At 48.2% G+C, this 23,497-nt stretch overlaps 1 protein-coding gene across 4 annotated transcripts in view; it reads right to left on the bottom strand.

Annotated features, from left to right (window-relative positions):
* The window catches only part of LOC100591419 (general transcription factor II-I repeat domain-containing protein 2B), an 81,941-nt gene that overhangs the window by 43,236 nt on the left and 15,208 nt on the right, over positions 1-23,497 (bottom strand). For 2 of the 4 annotated variants that reach the window (XM_030797492.1, XM_030797494.1), the window contains exons 1-2: positions 20,567-20,773; positions 3,257-3,360 (exon numbers count right to left, since the gene is read on the bottom strand). In XM_030797492.1, coding sequence (XP_030653352.1) covers positions 3,257-3,355 — 99 coding nt within the window. In that variant the 5' untranslated portion in view covers positions 3,356-3,360; positions 20,567-20,773. Of the gene's footprint in view, positions 1-3,256; positions 3,361-18,322; positions 19,504-20,566; positions 20,774-23,497 lie in introns of those variants that run through there. The other 2 variants (XM_030797491.1, XM_030797493.1) reach the window with 2 other exon arrangements.

The following is a 23,497-nucleotide window of genomic DNA, read 5'->3' as shown; positions in this document are numbered from 1 at the left end:
ACTAAAAAAATACAAAAAAATTTGCCGGGCATGGTGGCGGGCACCTGTAGTCCCAGCTGCTCGGGAGGCTGAGGCAGGAGAATGGCATGAGCCCAAGAGGCGGAGCTTGCAGTGAGCAGAGATCGAGCCACTGCACTCCAGCCTGGGCGACTAAGTGAGACTCTGTCTCAAAAAAAAAATAAATAAATAAGAAAAAAAAAGAAACACACACATAGAATTTATTGGGGTTTTTTTGAAACAAGGTCTCACTGTCACCCAGTCTGGATTGCAGTGGTGTGATCACAGGTCACTGCAGCCTCGACCTCCTCGGCTCAGGTGATCCTCCCACCTCAGCCTACCAAGTAGCTAACACTACAGGCATGCGCCACCATGCCCAGCTAATTTTTGTATGTTTAGTAGAGACGGGGTTTCACCATGTTGGCCAGGCTGGTCCTGAACTCCTGGGCTCAAGCAATCTGTCCGCCTTGGCCTCTCAAAGTGCTGGGATTATAGGCGTGAGTCCCCACGCCCAGCCGAATTTGTTTATTGTTTGTCTCCCGAGTAGGATATAAGATCTCTGTGAGGGGGACCTTCTCAGGTCTTGTGACTCCAGTTCCTAGAAGAGGGCCTTGGCTTAGAAAGTGCTTCATGGATATTTGTCAAATGAAAGGAATGTGATCAGTTCTTAAACAATGTCCCTGGGGAAGATATTTCGAGTTTTCTTCAAAGAGATCCTAATGTTTTCTTTTATTATTATTATTATTTGAGAGAGGGTCTTGTTCTGTTACCCAGGCTGAAGTACAGTGGTGCAATCCTAGCCCACTGCAGCCTTGATCTCTTAGGCTGGAGTGATCCTCTTGCCTCAGCTTCTGCAGTAGCTGGGACTATAGGCATGTGTCACCATGCCCAGCTAATTTTTAAAATTTTTTATTTTTACTTTTTTTTTTTTTTTTTTTTTTTGAGATGGAGCCTCGCCCTGTTGCCCAGGCTGGAGTGCAATGGCGTGACCTTGACTCATTGCAACCTCTGCCTCCCAGGTTCAAGAGATTCTCCTGCCTCAGCCTCCCAAGTAGCTGGGATTACAGGCATGTGCCACCACGCCTGGCTAATTTTTTGTATCTTTAACAGAGACAAGGTTTCACCAAGTTAGCCAGGCTGGTCTCGAACTCCTGGCCTCGTGATCTGCCTGCCTCGGCCTCCCAAACTCCCAAAGTGCTGGGATTACAGGCATGAGCCACTGCACCCGGCCTAAAATTTTTTTTTAGTAGACACAAGGTCTTGCTATGTTACCCAGGCTGGTCTCAAAACTCCTGAGCTCAAGTGATCCTCTGGCCTTGGCCTCACAAAGTGGTGGGATTACAGGCGTGAGCCACCCTGCCTACCCCTAATGCTTTCTTTTAAAATTAATTCTGACCGGGCGCGTTGGCTCACGCCTGTAATCCCAGCACTTTGGGAGGCCGAGGCAGGCGGATCACAAGGTCAGATCGAGACCATCCTGGCTAACACCATGAAACCCCATCTCTACTAAAAATACAAAAAATTAGCCCGGTGTGGTGACGGGCGCCTGTAGTCCCAGCTACTCAGGAGGCTGAGGCAGGAGAATGGCACGAACCCGGGAAGCGGAGCTTTCAGTGAGTAGAAATCGTGCCACTGCACTCCAGCCTGGGGGACAGAGTGAGACTCCATCTCAAAATAATAATAAAAATAATTCCAACTTTTGTGGGTTTTTTTTTTAAGAGTCAGGGTCTTGTGTTGTGCAGGCTGGCGTGCAGTGTCATGATAGCTCATGACAGCTCATGATAACTCACTGCAGACTTGAACTCCTGGGCTCGAGCAATCCTTCCACCTCAGCACCCCAACTAGCTGGAACTATAGCACCATCCCCTCCAGCTAATTTTTTAAAAATAGTCTTGTAGAGACAAGGTCTCACTATGCTGCCCAGGCTGGTCTCCAACTCCTGGCCTGAAGCCATCCTCCCACCTTGACTCCAAAACCGCTGGGATTACAGGCAGACTATGCTAATTTTGATCACTTGAATGAGGTAGTGTCTGTCAGGTTTCTGCACTGTAAAGTTACTGATTTTCCATTTTTAATCAATAAATATCTTCCGATCAGATACTTTGGAGTTATGTAAATTTCTCATCAAATTTTCACATACCAGGTAAAGTTTACCTTTTGGGTGTAAATAGATATATATAAATAGGCTATTTACTTTTTTTTTCTTGAGACAGTCTCACTCTGTTGCCCAGGCTGGAGTGCAATGGCACAATCTCAGCTCACTACAACCTCCGCCTCCCGGGTTCAAGTGATTCTCATGTCTCAGCCTCCTGAGTAGCTGGGAATACAGGCGCCCACCACCACGCCCAGCTAATGTTTGTATTTTTAGTAGAAACGGGTTTCACCATGTTGGCCAGGCTGGTCTCCAACTCCGACCTCAGGTCATCCACACGCCTTGGCCTCCCAAAGTGCTGGGATTACAGGCGTGAGCCACTGCACCTGGCCTATTTACTTTCGAATTTAGGTTTTAAAAATATTCTCAAACATGGTAACAAAGGTTACCATTCATTACATTTCAGATCTGGGAAGCTTAAGTTTATATAATTGCATCCACAATGTAATATATAAATACATAAATAATCTGACAAGCCCATTAACCTCTATAAAGGATACCCTAATATAGATGTCAGGCAGAAGGCAAACATCAAAAGTGATACTGAAGCAGCCGGACACAGTGGCTCACGCCTGTAATCCCAGCACTCTGGGAGGCCGAGGTGGGCAGATCACCTCAGAGTAAGGAGTTTCAGACCAGCCTGGCCAACATGGTGAAACCCCGTCTCTATTAAAAATACAAAAAATCAGCCGGGCATAGTGGCGGACGCCTGTAATCCCAGCTACTTGGGAGGCTGAGGCAGGAGAATTGCTTGAACCGGGAGGCAGAGGTTGCAGTGAGCCGAGATCATGCCACTGCACTCCAGCCTGGGCAGCAGAGCAAGACTCCGTCTCAAAAAACGAAACAAAACAAAAATTAGCTGGACGTGGTAACGGGTGCCTATAATCCCAGCTACTCAGGAGGCTGAGGCAGGAGAATTGCTTGAACCCAGGAGGCAGAGGTTGCCATGAGCTGAGATTGCACCACTGCACTCCAGCCTGGGCGACAGAGTGAGACTCTGTCTTAAAAAAAAAAAAGAAAAGAAAAGGGATACTGAAGTGTTTCATGATTCTGTCATTTCAACAATGATCCATCTATGGAATGTCAGACAGTGTCAGGCTGTCTCACCATGGACTCGAGGGCAGACACGAGGAATGTCACCACCATCCTGCTCTCTGAGGAGGACTCTTCTTCAACAGGCAGGGTGGACACTGCTACCTGGGCCATGATCCCTGTGCAAGAGAAGCAATAAGAAAGTGGCAAAAATTCAGAGTCTGAAACCCACATTCAGAGCTGTCAGGGTGCTCACAAAGGATCTAGTTCAAACTTTCAAGTTGAAGAAACTGAAATTTAAAGGCATTTAGTGACTTGCCCATGAGCTCCTGAATAGTAATGCTAACTTATTTTATTTTATTTTGAGACAGGGTCTTGCTCTGTCTCCCAGGCTGGAGTGCAGTGGTGCAATCACAGCTTACTGTAACGTCTGCCCCTGGATTCAATCAATCCTCCCATCTCAGCCTCCCTAGTAGCTGGGACTACAGGTGAGCACCACCACGCCTGGCTAATTTTTGTATTTTTTGTAAAGACAGGGTTTTGCTATGTTACCTAGGCTGGTCTCAAACTCCTGAGCTCAAGCAATCTGCCTTCCTTGGCCTCCCAAAGTGCTGGGATTACAGGTGTGAGTCACCACACCCAACCCGCTAACTCTCTTTCTTTTTTTTCTTTTTTTGAGACTGAGTTTCACTCTTGTTGCCCAGGCTGGTGTAATGGCGCGATCTCAGCTCACTGCAACCTCCACCTCCTGGGTTCAAGTGATTCTCCTGCCTCAGTATCCCGAGCAGCTGGGATTACAGGTGCCCACCACCACGCCCAGCAAATTTTTGTATTTTTAGTAGAGACCGAGGTTTTGCCATGTTGGCCAGGCTGGTCTCGAACTCCTGACCTGAGGCAATCCGCCTGCCTTGGCCTCCCAAAGTGCTGGGATTACAGGCGTGAGCCACCGTGCCCAGTCAACTTTCTTTTTCAACCATTGTGGAAGTCAGTGTGGCGATTCCTCAGGGATCTAGAACTAGAAATACCATTTGACCCAGCCATCCCATTACTGGGTATATACCCAAAGGACTATAAATCATGCTGCTATAAAGACACATGCACACGTATGTTTATTGTGGCACTATTCACAATAGCAAAGAGTTGGAACCAACCCAAATGTCCAACAACGATAGACTGGATTAAGAAAATGTGGCACATATACACCATGGAATACTATGCAGCCATAAAAAATGATGAGTTCATGTCCTTTGTAGGGACATGGATGAAACTGGAAAACATCATTCTCAGTAAACTATCGCAAGGACAAAAAACCAAACACCGTATGTTCTCACTCATAGGTGGGAATTGAACAATGAGAACTCATGGACACAGGAAGGGGAACATCACACTCCGGGGACTGTTGTGGGGTTGGGGGAGGGGGGAGGGACAGCATTAGGAGATATATCTAATGCTAAATGACGAGTTAATGGGTGCAGGAAATCAACATGGCACATGGATACATATGTAACAAACCTGCACATTGTGCACATGTACCCTAAAACCTAAAGTATAATAATAATAATAAAAAAACTATTTATTTATTTAGACACAGGGTCTTGCTCTGTCACTCAGGCTGGAGTGCAGTGGGGCAATCTCATCTCACTGTAGGGTCCCAAGCAGCTGGGACTACAGGCACACACCATCAAACCTGGATTTTTTTTTTCTTTTTTTTTGTAGAAACAGGGTTTTGCCATGTTGCCCATACTGGTCTGAACTCCTGGTCTCAAGTGATCCTCCTGCCTTGGCTTCCCAAAGTGCTGGGATTATAGGCATGAGCCACCATGCTCAGCCTTTTTTTCTGGGACGGAGTCTTGCTCTGTCGCCCAGGCTGGAGTGCAATGGTGCGATCTCGGCTCACTGCAACCTCTGCTTCCCAGGTTCAAGCCATTCTCCTGCCTCAGCCTCCCAAGTAGCTGGGATTACAGGTTCCCACCACCACGCCTGGTTAATTTTTGTATTTTTAGTTGAGATGGGGTTTCACCATGTTGGACCAGGCCAGTCTCGAATTGCTAACCTCAAGTGATCCACTTGCCTAGGCCTCCCAAAGTGCTGTGATCACAGGAGTGAGCCACTGCACCCAGCCTTTTTTTTTTTTTTTTTTTTGAGACGGAGTCTCACTCTGTTGCCCAGGCTGGAGTGCAGTGGCGCGATCTCCGCTCACTGCAAGCTTCACCTCTCAGGTTCACGCCATTCTCCTGCCTCAGCCTCCCGAGTAGCTGGGACTACAAGCACCCGCCACCATGCCCGGCTAATTTTTTGTATTTTTGATAGAGACGGGGTTTCACCATGTTAGCCAGGATGGTCTCGATCTCCTGACCTCGTGATCCACCCACCTTGGCCTCCCAAAGTGCTGAGATTACAGACATGAGCCGCCGCGCCCGGCCCTCACCCAGCCTTTTAAATTTATTTTTATGCTAACTTTATATATTTTCCACTAAACCTACACATGGCCTCCCCATAAAACAAACTCAGGTATTATGTGAGAGGAGCATGCTGTTTCCCAGATGAGGAGAAGAGGATTTGTACCTTATTGATCCAATGATGTTTAGTCAGATTTCAGCAAGGCTGTGACAGCTATCACACTGTTTCACTTACACATAGAAAGGATATAATGGGTTTGTGTACTAAAGATAGGAAGAGAAAATTCCTTCTTTCCCTCTTCCCTTTGGACTTCTGTCTCCTAAAAGCTCACTCTAAATTTTGCTAAGTTTTTTTTTTGTTTTTTTTTTTGCTTTTTGTTTGTTTTGTTTTTAGAGACAGGATCTCACTTCTGTCACCCAGTCTGGAGTACAGTGGCACAATCATGGCTCACTGCATCCTCCAACTCTCAGGCTCAAGTGATCCTCCTGCCTCACCCTCCCGAGTAGCTGGGACTACAGGCATGTATCACCAGGCCCAGCTAATTTTTTAACATTTTTTTTTAAAGATGGGGTCTTGCTCTATCGCCGAGGCTGATCTCAAATTCTTGGGCTTAAGCCATCCTCCTGTGTCGGCCTCCTTAAGTGCTAGGATGACAGGCGTGATGAAGTTAGCTTTAAGAAATTTCTTTGAAAAAAATTCTCTGAAATCTTAAAAACAATTTTTTGAAATGGAACATGCAAATTAAGTACCTGTTAGCTACCATCATGTCCCTCCAATATTTGGCTTAATTCTATTTCTAAGCAAAAGATAAACAGATCAACATGAGTGTGCATGTGGAAGGAAGACAGAAGATTTTTCTTTTGAGTTTCACTCGTCGCCCAGGCTGGAGTGAAGTGGTGTGATCTCTGCTCACTGCAACCTCTGCCTCCCGGGTTCAAGCAATTCTCCTGCCTCAGCCTCCCAAGTAGCTGGGATTACAGGCAGCCGCCACCACGCCCGGCTAATTTTTGTATTTTTAGTAGAGACAGGGTTTCATCATTTTGGTCAGGCTGGCCTCAAACTCCTGACCTCAGGTGATCTGCCCGCCTCAGCCTCCCAAAGTGCTGGGATTACAGGTGTGAGCCACTGAGCCCGACCAAAACTGAAGATTTAAGGGAGCTAAGTGTGGAGGTCACATGGGGTTATTTGGAAATATTCACAAAGGTCTCTTTCAGATCATGTGGTTTGATTTCTTGCCCACTTGAATGTGGTGTGGCCACATGACTTTCGTGGACTGAGGATGTCAGGGAAGTAACTTCACTTTGCCACACTCTCTATTCCTCCTCGGTGGTCACTGGGAACTTTCCACATGGAACCACCACAGCAGCCTGGGTTCCAGATTGCAGACAACGTGAAACAGACTCACAGCCAACACATAACAGACTTTTAGTGCAAGGTCTTTGCTCCTTTAATCCTCCAAAGTCTGGTGTCATTTGCAACCACAGCACACCCTAGCCAGTCTGGACAGTTACAGAAGGTTGAAAAGAAATTCTAAAAATGCAACTATCTACCAAAATTCTTTGAAGACACTCGAGGATCCCTTAGAGTTATAATCTTTCTGAGAACATTAGCTATGCTGAACCAGTAGGATGCAAATTGATGCCGTTAAAAATTTTTATAAATCTCTATATCTCTATTATTATTAAACAGAATGGTAGGGGGAAGGGAGGGATAGGGAAAGATTTGGTTGTTTGTTTGTTTGTTTGTTTTTTGAGATGGAGTATCACTCTGTCACCCAGGCTGGAGTGCAGTGGCACAATCTCAGCTCATTGCAAACTCTGCCTCCTGGGTTCAAGCGATTCTCCTGCCTCAGCCTCCCAAGTAGTTGGGATTGCAGGCGTGAGCCACCACACCTGGCTAATTTTTGTACTTTTGGTGGAGACGGGGTTACACCATGTTGGCCAGGCTGGTCTCGAACTCTTGACCTCAAGTGATCCGCCCGCCTCGGCCTCCTAAAGTGCTGGGATTACAGGTGTGAGCCACCATATCTGGTCTGTTTTTTGTTTTGTTTTGTTTGTTCGTTTGTTTGTTTCTGAGACAGCATCTTGCTCTGTCACCCAGGTTGGAGTGTTATCACAGTTCAGTGTAGCCTCGACCTTCTGGGCTCAGTTGATCCTCCCATTTCAGCCCCCCGGGTGGCTGGGACTACAGGTGCATGCCACCACACCCGGCTAATTTTTGCATTTTAGTAGAGACGGGGTTTCACTATGTTGCCCAGGCTGGTCTCCAACTCCTGGGCTCAAGCGATCTTCCTGCTTCTGCCTCCCACAGTGCTGGGATTACAGGTGTGAGCCACCGCGCCGGCCAATATTGTTTTTCATAGCAAAGACTCTGTTCTGGCAATAGAGCTGGAGTCAGAAAAAGCAGCCCAATTGCCTCTCTGCTTTTTGGCTAAGATGAAGAGTAGAAAAAGTGGCATCCAGCCATGAGACACGTAGGTCCTAGAAAGTCTTTTCTTGAGCATTCTAGATTCCACTCACCAAGCAAATGCACATCAAAGAATATGTAACGGCAAAGACGTGTTATGTTCCCATTCACCAGAACACTCCCTTAGATCATGCTCCATCCTTATTCTTTTGGAAGCTCAGAGAATTTCCATTCATAATCTTTATTTTGTCTTTAGCATCCCCAGGAGAGAAAAGGGCATAGAAGTATTCTCATTTTACAACTTAGCGAGTTGTCCAAGCAAAGCTAGAACATACACCAGGACAATTTTTGCCTAGTGCTATTTCCACTTCTTCACACCTTCAATTGCCACTGATCTATGATGTCATCACACTCAATGTGTATTAAGAAATGGCGCCGGCGGGACACGTGAGGAGCGGGCGCAGCGCTGGGCCGCGTTCGCGGGGGTCGGGTGAGGGCCAGGCGGCGGGCCCTACCGGGATCCGCCCTCCTCGAGGCGGGTCTGCCCTTCGGGGAGGGCGTGTCGGTCTTAGCTTCTTGGGGCCTGCCTGGTGTGGAGGACTGGAGAAAGATTTCTTCTCCCACTGTATTCCTTCAGCGTCCTCACTTCTGCGGGGGCCTCTTTTGCCCCCACCTGATGCAACCCGGAAAATGGACTGCGAGTGCCTTGGGGCGGAGAATGTGTCCTGCTACGTGTAAATCACCTAGAACCCTGCCAGACTCAGGGGACACAGCATCCCGCCGTTTTCCTGCCTTCCCCCGCCCGCCACGCAGTAGGCGCTCCAGTGGCTCTGGGCATCTCCCAGGCAGGCCGCGCTGTCCTGTCCTGCCCTGCCGGGGCTGGAGTGGAGCAACCCTCCGGGGCCACCCACATCTGGGTAGCTTTTCCCCACTTTTTCCACCCCAGCCGCGCACAGTCACCAGAAAACTCTTTTAGGTATCTGACCTTCATTTGAACCTTTGTTCCCTCACTTGAACTTCTTTTTCCTCATTCATGAGATTCTAAAGGAAATATATGGGATTGGGACTGGTAGAACTACGGATAATGGGATCTCCCTCGGTAGAGACAGAGCCGACCTCACAAGAATGTGCGAACTTTAGACCTTGGACCCTTTAGAAGTTTTAATTTAACTTACCCAGCCAGCACAGTAGACCCTTTTTAAAATGTGTTGCAATTAAACTGGAAGAAAGTAGATAACTTTTTTTTTTTTTTTTTGAGCAGTGAATCTATTGTTTTTTAAAGTGAAATGACTTCAGGAAATAATAGGGGAAGAAACACCAAAATTCCCCTCAATGTCCTAGAACTGTCCAGATAAAGGTAAAGACTTAGATAAACGTGGAGAATGATTGAACCAGCAGTTTTCAGTAGCCCAACTGAAATTAACCTCCTAGATAGTCCAGGCAAAAATGATCATTGTACTCTGCCAATGTAGGAAATCAGTTTTATTTCCCATCTAAGGTAAAAAGTAGATCGAGGGACCTACGTCTTTTTTTTTTTTTTTTTTGAGATGGAGTCTCGCTCTGTCGCCCAGGCTGGAGTGCAGTGGCACGATCTCCGCTCACTGCAAGCTCCGCCTCCCAGGTTCAAGCCATTCTCCTGCCTCAGCCTCCCGAGTAGCTGGGACTACAGGCACCCGCCACCATGCCCAGCTAATTTTTTGTATTTTTAGTAGAGACGGGGTTTCACCATGTTAGCCAGGATGGTCTCGATCTCCTGACCTCGTGATCCGCCCGCCTCGGCCTCCCAAAGTGCTGGGATTACAGGCATGAGCCACCACACCCAGCTGGTCCTATGTCTTTATCATAACTTTCGGGGCATGCAGCGAGCCCTGCAGGATGGAAAGCACCCTGGGGACGGCAACCCACGGGCCTTCTCTGGGCTTCCTGCTTTCTGGAAATGGGTGCATCTGGGTCACACTGGAAGTTCACTGTTCTTTGCTCCTCCCAAGGTTCCTTCCTGGACGGTCTTTAGTTGAGACTATTCATGGAGCCTTCCCTGCACCCTTCACTTGGGGACAGCTCCCTCTCTTCTCTCCTCTTCCCAGAAAGAAACTGCCATCAGGAGGTGGCATTAACAATGAATGCCAGAGGAGGCATTGGGCCAGGCGGGTGATGCCAGCTTAGGAAGCACCTGATGCACTGGTCCCCACGGGACTACACGCCAAGAGAGCCGCGGGCTGTATTCAGGCATCTTGTCTATTGGAGAAAATACTAAATCAACTGTTTGTTTATTTATTTATATATATATTTTTTGAGACAAGGTCTTACTCTGTCACCCAGGCTGGAGTACAGTGGCACGATCTGCAACCTCTGCCTCCTGGGTTCAAGCAACTCTCTTGCCTCAGCCTCCCAAGTAGCTGGGATTATAGGCACCCGCCACCGGGCCCAGCTAAGTTTTGTATTTTTTAGTAGAGACGGGGTTTCACCATGTTGGCCAGGCTGGTCTTGAACTCCTAACCTCAGGTAATCCATACGCCTCAGCCTCCCAGAGTGCTGGGACTACAGGTGTGAGCTACCACGTCTAGCCTTATTTTTTTTTTATTTTTATTTTTTTGACATGGAGTTTCGCTCTGTCACCCAGGCTGGAGTGCAGTGGCATGATCTTGGCTCACTGCAACCGCTGCTTCTGGGGTTCAAGCAATTCTCCTGCCTCAGCCTCCCGAGTAGCTGGAATTACAGGCAGCTGCCACCATGCTCAGCTAATTTTTTGTGTTTTTAGTAGAGGTGGGGGTTTCATCATGTTGGCCAGGCTGGTCTTGAACTCCCGACCTCAAGTGATCTACCTGCCTTGGCCTCCCGAAGCCCTGGGATTACAGGCATGAGCCAATGAACCTGGTCAGCTTTTTTATTTCTAAGAGTCAGAGTCTCACAATGTCACCCAGGCTGGAGTGCAGTGGCTCGATCATGGCTCACTGCAGCCTCCAACTCCTGGACTCAAGCCATCCTTCCCCCTCAGCCACACTGGGATTACAGCTGTGAGCCACTGCACCTGGCTCAATCAACTACTTCCTATGAATGTTTCTTTCACTTCTGACCTTTTTTGAATCCCCTCAACTTAAAATCCAAAGGAGTCACATATTATGTAATTCCATTCATATTAAATTTCTAGAACAGGGAAATCTATAGGAACTGAGAGTAGATTAGTGGTTATTTGGGGTTGATAGCTAAAGGGTAAAAGGTTTCAGAGTGATGAAAATGTTCAAAAATTGACTGTGATGGCCGGGCACGGTGGCTCACGCCTGTAATCCCAGCACTTTGGGACGCCAAGGTGGACGGATCACGAGGTCAAAAGATCGAGACCATGCTGGCCAACATGGTGAAACCTTGTCTCTACTAAAAATACAAAAATTAGCCGGGCATGGTGGCACACGCCTGTAGTCCCAGCTACTCGGGAGGCTGAGGCAGGAGAATCTCTTGAACCCGGGAGGCGGAGGTTGCAGTGAGCCGAGATCCCACCACTGCACTCCAGCCTGGGCAACAGGGCGAGACTCCGTCTCACAAAAAAACAAAACAAAACAAAAATTGACTGTGATGATTGTTGTGCAACTCTGTGAATATATTTTAAGAAACCACTGAACAAGGCCGGGCGCGGTGGCTCACGCCTGTAATCCCAGCACTCTGGGAGGCCGAGGCGGGCGGATCACGAGGTCAGGAGATCGAGACCATCCTGGCTAACACAGTGAAACCCCGTCTCTACTAAAAATACAAAAAAATTAGCCGGGCGACGTGGCGAGCGCCTGTAGTCCCAGCTACTCCGGAGGCTGAGGCAGGAGAATGGCGGGAACCCCCGGGGGGCGGAGCCTGCAGTGAGCCGAGACCGCGCCACTGCACTCCAGCCTGGGAGACAGCGAGACTCCGTCTCAAAAAAAAAAAAAAAAAAAGAAACCACTGAACAGTACACTGTATTTTTTTAATTTTCTTTTTTTTTTTTGAGATGGGGTCTTGCTCTGTCTCCCAGGCTGGAGTGCAGTGGCACAATCATGGTTTACTGCAACCTCTGCCTTCTGGGTTCAAGCGATTCTCCTGCCTCAGCCTCCTAAGTAGCTAGGATTACAGGCGTACACCACCACGTCCAGCTAATTTTTTGTATTTGTAGTAGAGATGGGGTTTCACCATGTTGCCCAGGCTGCTCTTGAACTCCTGACCTCAGGTGATCCACCATCCTTGGCCTCCCAAAGTGCTGGGATTATAGGTGTGAGGCACCATGCCCACCCCTATTTTTTAAATTTTTCTTTATTTTTTCTGACAGGGTATCACTCTGTCACCCAGGCTGAAGTGCAGTGACATGATCATAGTTGGAGGGCAGTGGCGCAATCACTGGGCGACAGAGTGAGACTCCGTCTCAAAAAATAAAAAAAATAAAAAATAAATAAAAAAATAATTATACTTAAATATTAAAACATTTTTGGCTGACTCTGGGCACACTGCCTATGGGTCAGCCCTGCTTCTCAAGGTGCATAAAAAAAATTTAGTGACATAAACAAGTATTTCATCTTTATAAATAAATAAATGAAACATATCCTCATCTAGTCTAGTTTACATCAGGTAAAAGAATTTTTATTTAAAAACTTTTTCCTTTATGTCAGGCTGGGCGAGGTGGCTCATGCCTATAATCCCGGCACTTTGGGAGGTCAAGGTGGATAATTTGAGGTCAAGAGTTCAAGACCAACCTGGCCAACATGGTGAAACCCCGTCTCTACTAAAAACAGAAAAACTAGCTGGGCATTGTGGCAGCTGCCTGTAATCCCAGATAATCCAGAGACTGAGGCAGGAGAGTCGCTTGAACCAGGGAGGCAGAGGTTACAGTGAGCCAAGATCGTGCCACTGCACTCCAGCTTGGGCGACAGAGCAAGACTCTGTCTCAAAATAAATAAATAAATAAATAAATAAAAGAAACATAATCCTCATCTACTCTAGTTTACATCAGGTAAAAGAATTTTCAGCCAGGCGTGGTAGCTCATGCCTGTAATCCCAGCACTTTGGGAGGCCGAGGCAGGTGGATCACCTGAGGTCAGGGGTTCAAGACCAGCCTGACCAATATGGGGAAACCTTGTCTCTACTAAAAGTACAAAAATTAGCTGGGCATGCCAGGAGTGGTGGCTCACACCTGTAATCCCAGCACTTTGGGTGACCAAGGCGGGTGGATCATGAGGTCAGGAGATTAAGACCATCCTGGCTAACACGGTGAAACCCTGTCTCTACTAAAAATACAAAGAATTAGCTGGGCACGGTGGCACGTGCCTATAGTCCCAGCTACTCAGGAGGCTGAGGCAGGAGAATCGCTTGAACCCGGGAGGCGGAGGTTGCAGTGAGCCAAGATCAAGCCACTACACTCCAGCCTGGGCAGCAAGAGCAAAACTCTGTCTGAAAAAAAAAAAAAAGAATTTTCATTTAAAACTTTTTTTTTTTAATTTCACAGGAAATGGATTGCATGATTTTTTTTTTTTTTTTTTTTTTTTTTTTGAGACGGAGTCTCGCTCTGTCGCCCAGGCTGGAGTGCAGTGGCGCAATCTCGGCTCACTGCAAGCTCCGCCTCCCGGGTTCATGCCATTCTCCTGCCTCAGCCTCTCCGAGTAGCTGGGACTACAGGCACCCGCCACCATGCCCGGCTAATTTTTTGTATTTTTTAGTAGAGATGGGGTTTCACCGTGGTCTCAATCTCCTGACCTTGTGATCCACCCGCCTCGGCCTCCCAAAATGCTGGGATTACAAGCGTGAGCCACTGCACCCAGCCAGTATAATTTTTATATAGCAAAGTTCACCCTTTCCAATGTACAGTTCTATTATTTTTATTTATTTATTTTGAGATGGAGTTTCACTCTTTTTGCCCAGGCTGGAATGCAATGGCATGATCTTAGCTCACTACTACCTCCACCTCCCTGGTTCAAGCGATTCTTCTGCCTCAGCCTCCTGAGTAGTTGGGACTACAGGTGTGCACCACCACACCCAGCTAATTTTTGTATTTTTAGTACACACAGGGTTTTGCCACGTTGGCCAGGATGGTCTCGATCTCTTGACCTCGTGATCCACCCGCCTTGGCCTCCCAAAGTGCTGGGATGCTGGGATTACAGGCGTGAGCCACCGCGCCTGGCCGATTTTTTTTTTTTTCTTTTTTGAGACAGGGTCTCACTCTGTCACCCAGGCTGGAGTGCAGTGGTGCACTCTCAGCTCACTGCAACTTCCCCATCCCGGGCTCAAGCAATCCTCGTGCCTCAGCCTCCTGAGTAGCTGGGACCACAGGCGTGTGCCATCATGCCCAACTCATTTTCCTTTTTTTTTAAATAGGAGGTTTCACCATGTTGCCCAGGCTGGTCTCGAACTCCTGACCTCAGGTGATCTGCCGCCTTGGCCTCCCAAAGTGTTGGGATTACAGGTGTCAGTCACCTGCTTGGCCCCTGTGAATTTTGACATATATAAAGTTATATAGCTACTATAAAATTAAGGTATAAAACAGTTCTGTCATCCCCAGAATATTATACAACGGTAATCCCTAAACAAGCTCTGATGTCAAAAGTCTGCTTTTTTTTTTTTTTTTTTTGAGACGGAGCCTCGCTCTGTCTCCCAGGCTGGAGTGCAGTGGCACCATCTCGGCTCACTGCAAGCTCCGCCTCCCGGGTTCACGCCATTCTCCTGCCTCAGCCTCTCCGAGTAGCTGGGACTACAGGCGCCTGCCACCACGCCCGGCTAATTTTTTTTGTATTTTTAGTAGAGACGGGGTTTCACCGTGGTCTCCATCTCCTGACCTCGTGATCCGCCCGCCTCGGCCTCCCAAAGTGCTGGGATTACAAGTGTGAGCCACTGCGCCCGGCCCAAAAGTCTGCTTTTTAACAAAAAAGAAAATAAAAATAAAAACACAAACAAAAATAGAAATTAAAAAATTGAAAAAACCAAAGAATAAAATAATAGGCAGGATGATACCAGGTGGAATTCAAAAAAAGATACTATCAGTTGACATCAACTATGCTACCAGTAATCATTTAAAAAACAAGTGTTTCATAATAATTATCATCACTTTTTTGAGGCAGGGTCTCACTCCGTCACCCAGTCTGGAATGCAGTGGCGCAATCACAGCTCACTGCAGCCTCTGCCTCCCCGGGCTTGGGTGATCTTCCCACCTCAGCCTCCTGAGTAGCTGGAATCCCAGGCATGCACCACCATGTTCAGCTAATTTTTGTATTTTTTGTAGAGAGGGGGTTTCGCCATGTTGCCCAGGCTGGTCTCAAACTCCTGACCTAAGGTGATCTGCCCCACTCAGCCTCCCAAAACGCTGGGATTACAGGCATGAGCCACCATGCCTGGCCCTTTTTGCTCTTTTAAAACTGTAGATGTAAACTCCAAAAACTTCCAAATCTCATTTTGTCTTCCCAGCAATCCTGGAGGAGTTTCTGTCCTTCTAATGTGATATTTTACTAACGAAAAGCAAATACCTAGAACAATCTCCAGCCTACAGGTCAAATCCAGACCGCAGCCTATTTTTGTAAATTAAGCTTTGTGAGAACACAGTCACATTCACTTGTTACATCTTGTCTACAGCTGCTTTCCTGCAAAGGAAGGTTTGCATGCATGTGACAAAGACCCCATGTCCCCAAAGCCAAAAATATTTACTATTGTTACAAACAAAGTTTGCCCATCACTGATCTAGAATCTGTATCTGTCCCTTACAACCTTTCATCATTTGGAATGTCATCCACTCCCTTTATGAAAACTCTGAAATCTTGAAATAGAGGACTGGTTTATTTTTAAAAACTGTTTCTAGATTTTCCTTTCCAAAGATTAATTTTTCAGGTTTTAAAGGGCTTAGTTTTTTTGTTTTGTTTTGGTTTTGAGACAGAGTCTTGCTCTGTCCTCCAGATCGAAGTGCAGTGGTATCATCACAGCTTACCACGCGCCTGGCTAATTTTGATTTTTTTTTTTTTTTTTTTTTTTTTGTAGAGACAAAGTTTCACTATGTTGCCCAAGCTGGTCTTGAACTCCTAGGCTCAAGCGATTCTCCTGCCTCAGTCTCTCAAAATACTGGAATTATAGGAATGAGACACTGCGCCCAGACCCGGGACTTGTTTTCTGTTTTGTCTTGCTTTTTTCTTTTGAGATAGGGTCTTGCTCTATCACCCAGACTGGAGTGTAGTGGCATGATCATAGCTCCCTGCAGCCTGGGACTCCCAAGCTTAAGTGATCCTCCCACCTCAGCCTCCCAAGTAGCTGGGACCACAGGCACACACTACTGTACTCAGCTAATTTTTGCATTTTTTTTTTTGTAGAGACGGAGTTTTGCCATGTTGCCCAGGCCAATCTTGAACTCCTAGACTCAAGCAATCCTCCCACCTCAGCCTCCCAAGTAGCTGGGACCACAGGCACACACCACTGTACCCAGCTAATTTTTTTTTTTTTTGTAGAGATGGAGTTTTGCCACGTTGTCCAGGCCAGTCTTGAACCCCTAGACTCAAGCAATCCTCCCACCTCAGCCTACCAAAGTGCTGAGATTACAGGCGTGAGCCACCACACCGAGCCACAAGGCTTGGTTTTAATTAATAAATTCCACCTTCTTCACAGCTCAGCCTACAAGTACAAACTCAAGAGTACATGTTTCACCATTCAACAAAAATGTAATGAGCACCTGCGATGTAAAAATGTATACTAGTGGCCAGGTGAGGTGGCTCATACCTGTAATCCCAGCACTCTGGGAGGCTGAGGCAGGTGGATCACCTGAGGTCAGGAGTTCCATATCAGCATGGCCAACATGGTGAAACCCTGGCCAACATGGAGAGACTGAGGACAGGCGTGGTGGTGGGCGCCTATAATCCCAGCTACTCGGGAGGCAGAGGTTGCAGTGCACCAAGATCGTGCCATTGCACTCCAGCCTGGGCAACAAGAACGAAACTCCATCCCCCCAAAAAAAAAAAAAAATTATCTGGGCATGGTGGCATGCACCTGTAATCCCAGCTACTCAGGAGGCTGAGGCAGGAGAATCTCTTGAACTCGGGAGGCGGAGGTTGCAGTGGGACGTGATCGTGCCACTGCACTTTAGCCTCAGTGACAGAGCAAGACTCCATCCCCTCCCTCCCAAAAAAAACGTATACTGATGGCAAGGAGTGGAGGGGAATCATAAGCAATACAGTAAAAGGAGCCAGACACCCATGAAATGGCCTCAGGGCATGTAGGAACGCAAAAGAATCCACTGGGCGGACAAGATAAATGAAGGGCCAGGACTGTCCCCCTTATCTTCGGCAGACTCATTCCAAGACCCTCAGTGGATGCCTGGAACTGCGGATAGTGCCAAACCCTAAATCTGTTATGTTCTTTTTCTTTTTTTGAGATGGAGTCTCGCTCTGTCGCCCAGGCTGGAGTGCAGTGACAGATCTTGGCTCACTGCAACCTCCGCCTCCCAGGTTCAAGTGATTTTCCTGCCTCAGACTCCCGAGTAGCTGGGGTTACAGGTGTGCACCACCATGTCTGGCTCATTTTTGTATTTTTAGTAGAGACGGGGTTTCACCATGTTAGCCAGTCCGGGCAACATAGTGGGACCAGCCCGGCAACATAATGGGACTTCGCCTCTACAAAAAAATTAAAAATTAGCCAGGTGTGGGGGTGTATGCCTGTGGTCCCAGCTACTCGGGAGGCTGAGATGGGAGGATTGCTTGAGCCCAGGAGGTCGAGGCTGCAGTGAGCTGTGATCCCACCATTTCAACAGGGCAAGACCCTGGGCAACAGGGCAAGACTCTGTCTCAAGAGAAAAAAAAAGAAGGCCTCCCGGGCGCAGTGACTCATGCCTGTAATCCCAGCACTTTGGGAGGCTGAGGTGGGTGAATCAACTGAGGTCAAGATTTCGAGACCAGCCTGGCCAACATGGTGAAACCCCGTCTCTACCAAAAACATAAAAATTAGCCAGGCGTGGTGGTGCACGCCTGTCATCCCAGCTACTCTGGAGGCTGAGGTAGAAGAATGGCTTGAATCCGGGAGGTGGAGCTTACAGTTAGCCGAGATCGCAACAGTGCACTCCAGCCTGGGCGACAGGGCAAGACTGTCTTAAAAAAAAATAAAGCAAAGGTGACAGGTATGGAATTTTCAACTTGCATCAGGTCAGCAGCATTCAATAAGTTTTGGATTTTGGAACAGTTCACATTCTGGATTTTTGGATTAGGGATGTTCAACCTGTGCATACATACCTACGATGAATTTTAATTTATAAATTAGGCACAGTAAGAAATTAACAACAATAATAAGATAGAATATCAAGTACTGTAATGTTATGTGAATGTGATCTCTCTCTCTCAATATAACTTGTTGTAACGTACTTACCCTTCTTCTTCTTGTAATGATGTGAGAATCTATGCCTGAATCTGTGTAACCATCCCTTACTCGCAGTAAATGGCTTGGTGTCAGTTTCAGAGCATCCTTTGCTGAAGTCTTGGTATAGGCTCAAGGCTTTCTGGCGCAACATGTTGCTGTCAGTGGGAACACGTTTTCTGTTCATCTCTTCCACCCACAAATGCAGTGCCTGTTCCATCTTAACTAAGCACTTATCACGCACTGTGGCCGTCACTTTAGCAGTTGGAGGTGAGACAGCAAAACTAGCACGAATTTCTTTTTCCTTCTTCACAATTTCACGGATGGAAGATTCATTCTTCCCGTAGATCTTAGCAACCTCAGCATAGGATTTTTTGTCTTTCCTGATTAAGTCGAGAACTTTCACCTTTTCACTTAGAGGAAGCACTTTACGGCTTCTCTTTGGCCTATCCAAATTGCCAGCATCACTACTCTTGTGCTTTGGGGCCATTATGACGGAAAATAAGGGTGACTTGAATACATACACTGGGACACTGTGACGGTCGATCTGATAACCCAGCCAGCTACTAAGTGACTATGGGTGTGGAGCGTCCACAGCGTGGGGACGCTGAACAAAGGGGACGATTCACTGCCCAGGCTGCACAGCGCGAGATTTCATCACAGCGTGCAATTTAAAACTTATGAATTGTTTATTTCTGGAATTTTCCATGTAGTATTTTCAGACCACGGTTGACCTCAGGTAACTGAAACAGCGGGTAACTGTACTTCCAGGTTCTGCAGCCTGAGAATGAGAGAAGGGACTGTGCAGGCTGAAGGCGTGGGGGAAGAGCCAGGGCCCTGGGGAGCAGACGTCAGGGACTAAACTGGAAGGCAGGCAGGAAGAACCGTGACCCACTCCAAACCGCCACTGAAGATTGATCCCAACTGCAAACCGGTGCCAAGCCCCGCGTCCACGGAAGTCACACAGCCTATGACGCCTTCCTCTCCAAATGGAAGCAAAGAGGAGAAAAGGCTGCTGGAGTCTTCAATTGCAGCCGTGAGCAATCTCCAACTGGCCAGTTTCCAAGCTTATATCTAGACATCTGCTTACTTCAAATTACCAGCATGAAACTAAAACATGATTTTTTTTTTTTTCCTTAAAACACAAAGCTTGGCCCAGCAATTCCAGTCCTTGGTATACACCTATGAGAATTGAAAACAAATGTCCGCACAAAAACGTGTACACCAATGTTCATAGCAGTATTATTCATAACAGCCAAAAGGTGGAAATTACCCAAATAGCCATCAATGGATGGAAAATCAAAATGCTGTGTATTCATATCGTGGATTTTTATTCAGCCATAAAGAAGGAAAGAAGCCAGACACACAAAAAACTTCTTGGGATGATTCTATCCACACGAAATGTCCAGAACAGGCAAATCCACGGAGACAAAAGTGATTGCCAGGGGCTGGGGATGGGACGGGGTGGGGACCGGGGAATGACGGCCTAATGGGGTTTGAGTTTCTTCTCCTCGGGTACTGAAAACGTTCTGCAATTAGTGGCAAAGGTTGCACAATTCTGTGCACTGAATTATTTACTCTTAAAACGTGAATTTTACAATGGATCTCAACGAAGCTGTTATTAAGAAACAAGAAAGCTTGGGCTTGAGGGGTGGAGAATACAGCCCTGCGAGCCTTTTTCCCCCTTAAACTCGAAACCAGAATTGCAACGGGAAATTCCCGGGCCTCGGCCTTTTTCCTTGGGAGTCTGGATTGGTTTTCCGCCAACAAACAGATCCCCGGAGGCCGTCGCGAGGACCATACCCACGGACAAAATCCACAACCTGGGCCTCTAGGCAACGCGTGACGTCAGGGGGTGGATCCGGGGCGCAGTTGCCTGGTAACAGCGGCGGCCCCGCCCCCTTATTTAACCAATCAAGCGCGTCGACACGCAGCGCGAGCGCCCCACGTACGACGGGAGGAGCGTGACATCACGCACACCCCAGCTCGACCAATCAGGAAGGAAAGGGATGCGCGCTCTGTGCGTACGACCATTGCCCCCGCGGCAAGGCTTCCCCGCCCCCACCCTCACACCGCTGGTCCTGCCCGCGAGGATCGGGGTTCGGGGGTGCCTCGCCTTGGGGCGCCGGGGTGTCCCGGGGGGCCACCTACCGCTGCGGCCGGGCGGCCTCCCTTCCCCAGGCCCTCAGGAGGAAGACGTTCCGAAAGGCGACCCGCCCTTAATGGCGGCGGCGGCGGCGGGGGCGGGGTACGCACCTGAGGGCGCCGGGCCGCGCCGGGCCGACCGCGGAGTCCGAGGCCTGGGCCACCAGGGAGCGGCCGATGGCCGAGGGCGGCGGCGGGGAGCCCCGCGCTGGGGACGAGCACGCTTCGGGGCGTGTGGGTGGCGGCCGAGGCCCCTGCTCGCCACTCGCCCTCCTTTTTCTCTTTCTTTCTTTCTTTCCCCCCTTTTCCCCCCTTTTTTTGTTTGCTTCCTGGAAGGCAGCCTCGACTCGTGTGTCCGCAGCGCCCCAAGTGGGAGTCTCCGTTTCCGGTGCTGTCGAATCCAATTTAGCCGCGCTGTGCATTTGCTTGGAGGCGTGCAGCCCCGTCCCGCGACGTCCAGACCCCCTCAGCCATCGCTGATTGTGGGATGGATTGCTGGCGGGGCCTTTCTCACCCCGGACACCGCCCCCAAACGTGCATGCAGTTGCTTGCTGTTATTTATTTATTTATTTTGAGACGGAGTTTGGCTCTTGTTGTCCAGGCTGGAGTGCAATGGCGCGATCTTGCTCACTGCATCCTCAGCCTCCCTGGTTCAAGTGATTCTCCTGCCTCAGCCTCCGGAGTAGCTGGGACTATAGGCGCCCGCCACCACGCCCAGCTAATTTTTTGTATTTTTTTTTAGTAGAGACGGGGTTTCACCGTGTTGGCCAGGATGGTCTCGATCTCCTGACCTCGTGATCCGCCTGCCTCGGCCTCCCAAAGTGCTGGGATTACAGGTGTGAGCCACCGCGCCCGGCCAGGTTACATTTTCATATGGTTATGACTCCCAAATATTCATCTCCAGTCCAGACCGTTCCCCTAAACTCCACATCTAATATAGCCAACTAACCGCCTGCTTTGAAATCTTCACTTGTACAGCGACTTAAGAAAAAAATTTTTTCTCTTGGAGAATGAACAGGCATCCCAAGAAGAACATGTCTCACGCTCCCCACACTTCCTCCTGCAGTCTTCTCCAGCTCAATGAGTGAAACTCCATTCCTCCACTTACTCAAGCCAGAAGCCTTGGAAGCATCTTATTCCTCCCACGCCCCACACCATTCCTTCAGACACCTCCGGCAGCTCTAACTTTGCCCTGATTCTACCACTTTCTCTCTCTTTTTTTTTTTTTTTGCTGTGTGTGTTGAGGGGAGATGGACTTGCTCTGTCACCCAGGTTGGAGTGCAGTGGTGCAATCATAGCTCACCGCAGCCTCAACCTTCTGCTCTCAAGCAGTCCTCCCACCTCAGCCTCCCTAGTAGATGGGATCACAGGCGCACATCACCTCACCCAGCAAATTTTAAAAATTATTTGGCCAGGCGCAGTGGCTCACGCTTGTAATCCCAGCACTTTGAGAGGCCAAGGTGGGCAGATCACAAGGTCAGGAGTTCAAGACCAGCCTGGCCAACGTGCTGAAACCCCATCTCTACTAAAAATACAAAAATTAGCTGGGCGTGGTGGCGGAAGTCTGTAATCCCAGCTACTCGGGAGCCTGAGGCAGGAGAATCTCTGGAACCTGGGATGCGAAGGTTGCAGTGAGCCGAGGCCACGCCACCGCACTCCAGCCTGGGCGATAGAGCGAGACTCCATCTCAAAAAAAAAAAAAAAATTATTTGTAGAGGCTGGGTGCAGTGGCTCACGCCTATATTCCTAGCACTTTGGGAGGCCAAGGCGGTCGGATTGCCTGAGCTCAGGAGTTCGAGACCAGCCTGGGCAACACGGTGAAACCCCGTCTCTACTAAAATACAAAAGAAATTAGTGATGGCATGCGCCTGTAGTCCTAGCTACTTGGGAGGCTGAGGCAGGAGAATTGCCTGAACCCAGGAGGTGGAGGTTACAGTGAGCCGATATCGCACCACTGTACTCCAGCCTGGGCGACAGAGCGAGACTCTGCCTCTCCAAAAAAAAAGAAATTATTTGTAGAGACAAGGTCTCCCTGTGTTGCCCAGGCTGGTCTCAAATTGCTGTTCTCAAGGGATCCTCCTGCCTCCTTCCTCAGCCTCCCAAACTGTTGGGATACAGGCACGAGCCACCGAGCCTGGCCTCTACCGATTTCTAATGGCCCCCACTAGCACCACACGAGTCCAAGCCAACACTGTCTCTTGCTATAGACTCCTAATTTGTCTCCCTAATTCTGCCCTTAGCCCTCTTCCATTCTTAACACAGCAACAAGAAGAATCTTGTAAAATGTAACTCATTTCACTCTTCTCAAAAATGTCAATTTCAGAGTAAAGGTCCTAATTTACCCTTCTGTCCAAGACGAAGTAACAAAGACCAGATATACCCTCGCAGCTGCAACAATAAACAAAAAAATGCATGAAACAATGTTTTTTTCAAGACACTAGACATCAGGCAACAAAAGATAGTGTTCGAGAGATGGTAAACGTGAGGTGAGCCTTGCAATTGCTTAGCTTACAGACTTGAGAGTTTATCAGGTCATCACACAGGGAAGGAGAACTAAGACCAGCTGACTTCCTTGGTTGTAACAGAGCTAAGTCCAGAAAGAACAAGGTAACTGCAGCTTATAAGGAAGGGTACCAGAGAGAGTTTTGCACAGAGAGAACCCCAGAGATCTGCAGAGGAACCCCTGGAGTATGTAGCAGAGTACATCAGCATACACGTGTGACATAATTACTTGTTTCTAGGGAAAGAACCATCTGAATGCATTGGAATAGTGCTTGACACTCAGACAGGGCCAAGAACAATGCCTGTTCAGAATTCACAGGTCATTGGGTAGAGGACTAAGCAAGGTCTTGCCTCATTGGAGGGGAAAATTAGCCTTAGATTGCACACTGCCTAATACCCACCTAACAGGGCATAACAGCAAGACTTGAATGCATCAAATGGTTCCCCAGTAACTTTATTTTTTTTCTGAGACAGAATCTCACTCTGTCTCCCAGGCTGGAGTGCAGTGGCGCAATCTCGGCTCACTGCAACCATTGTCTC

The sequence above is a fragment of the Nomascus leucogenys genome, chromosome 17 (genome assembly GCF_006542625.1).
Source record: "Nomascus leucogenys isolate Asia chromosome 17, Asia_NLE_v1, whole genome shotgun sequence".
NCBI classification, from domain to species: domain Eukaryota; kingdom Metazoa; phylum Chordata; class Mammalia; order Primates; family Hylobatidae; genus Nomascus; species Nomascus leucogenys.
This window is presented reverse-complemented; position numbering and strand designations above follow the sequence as displayed.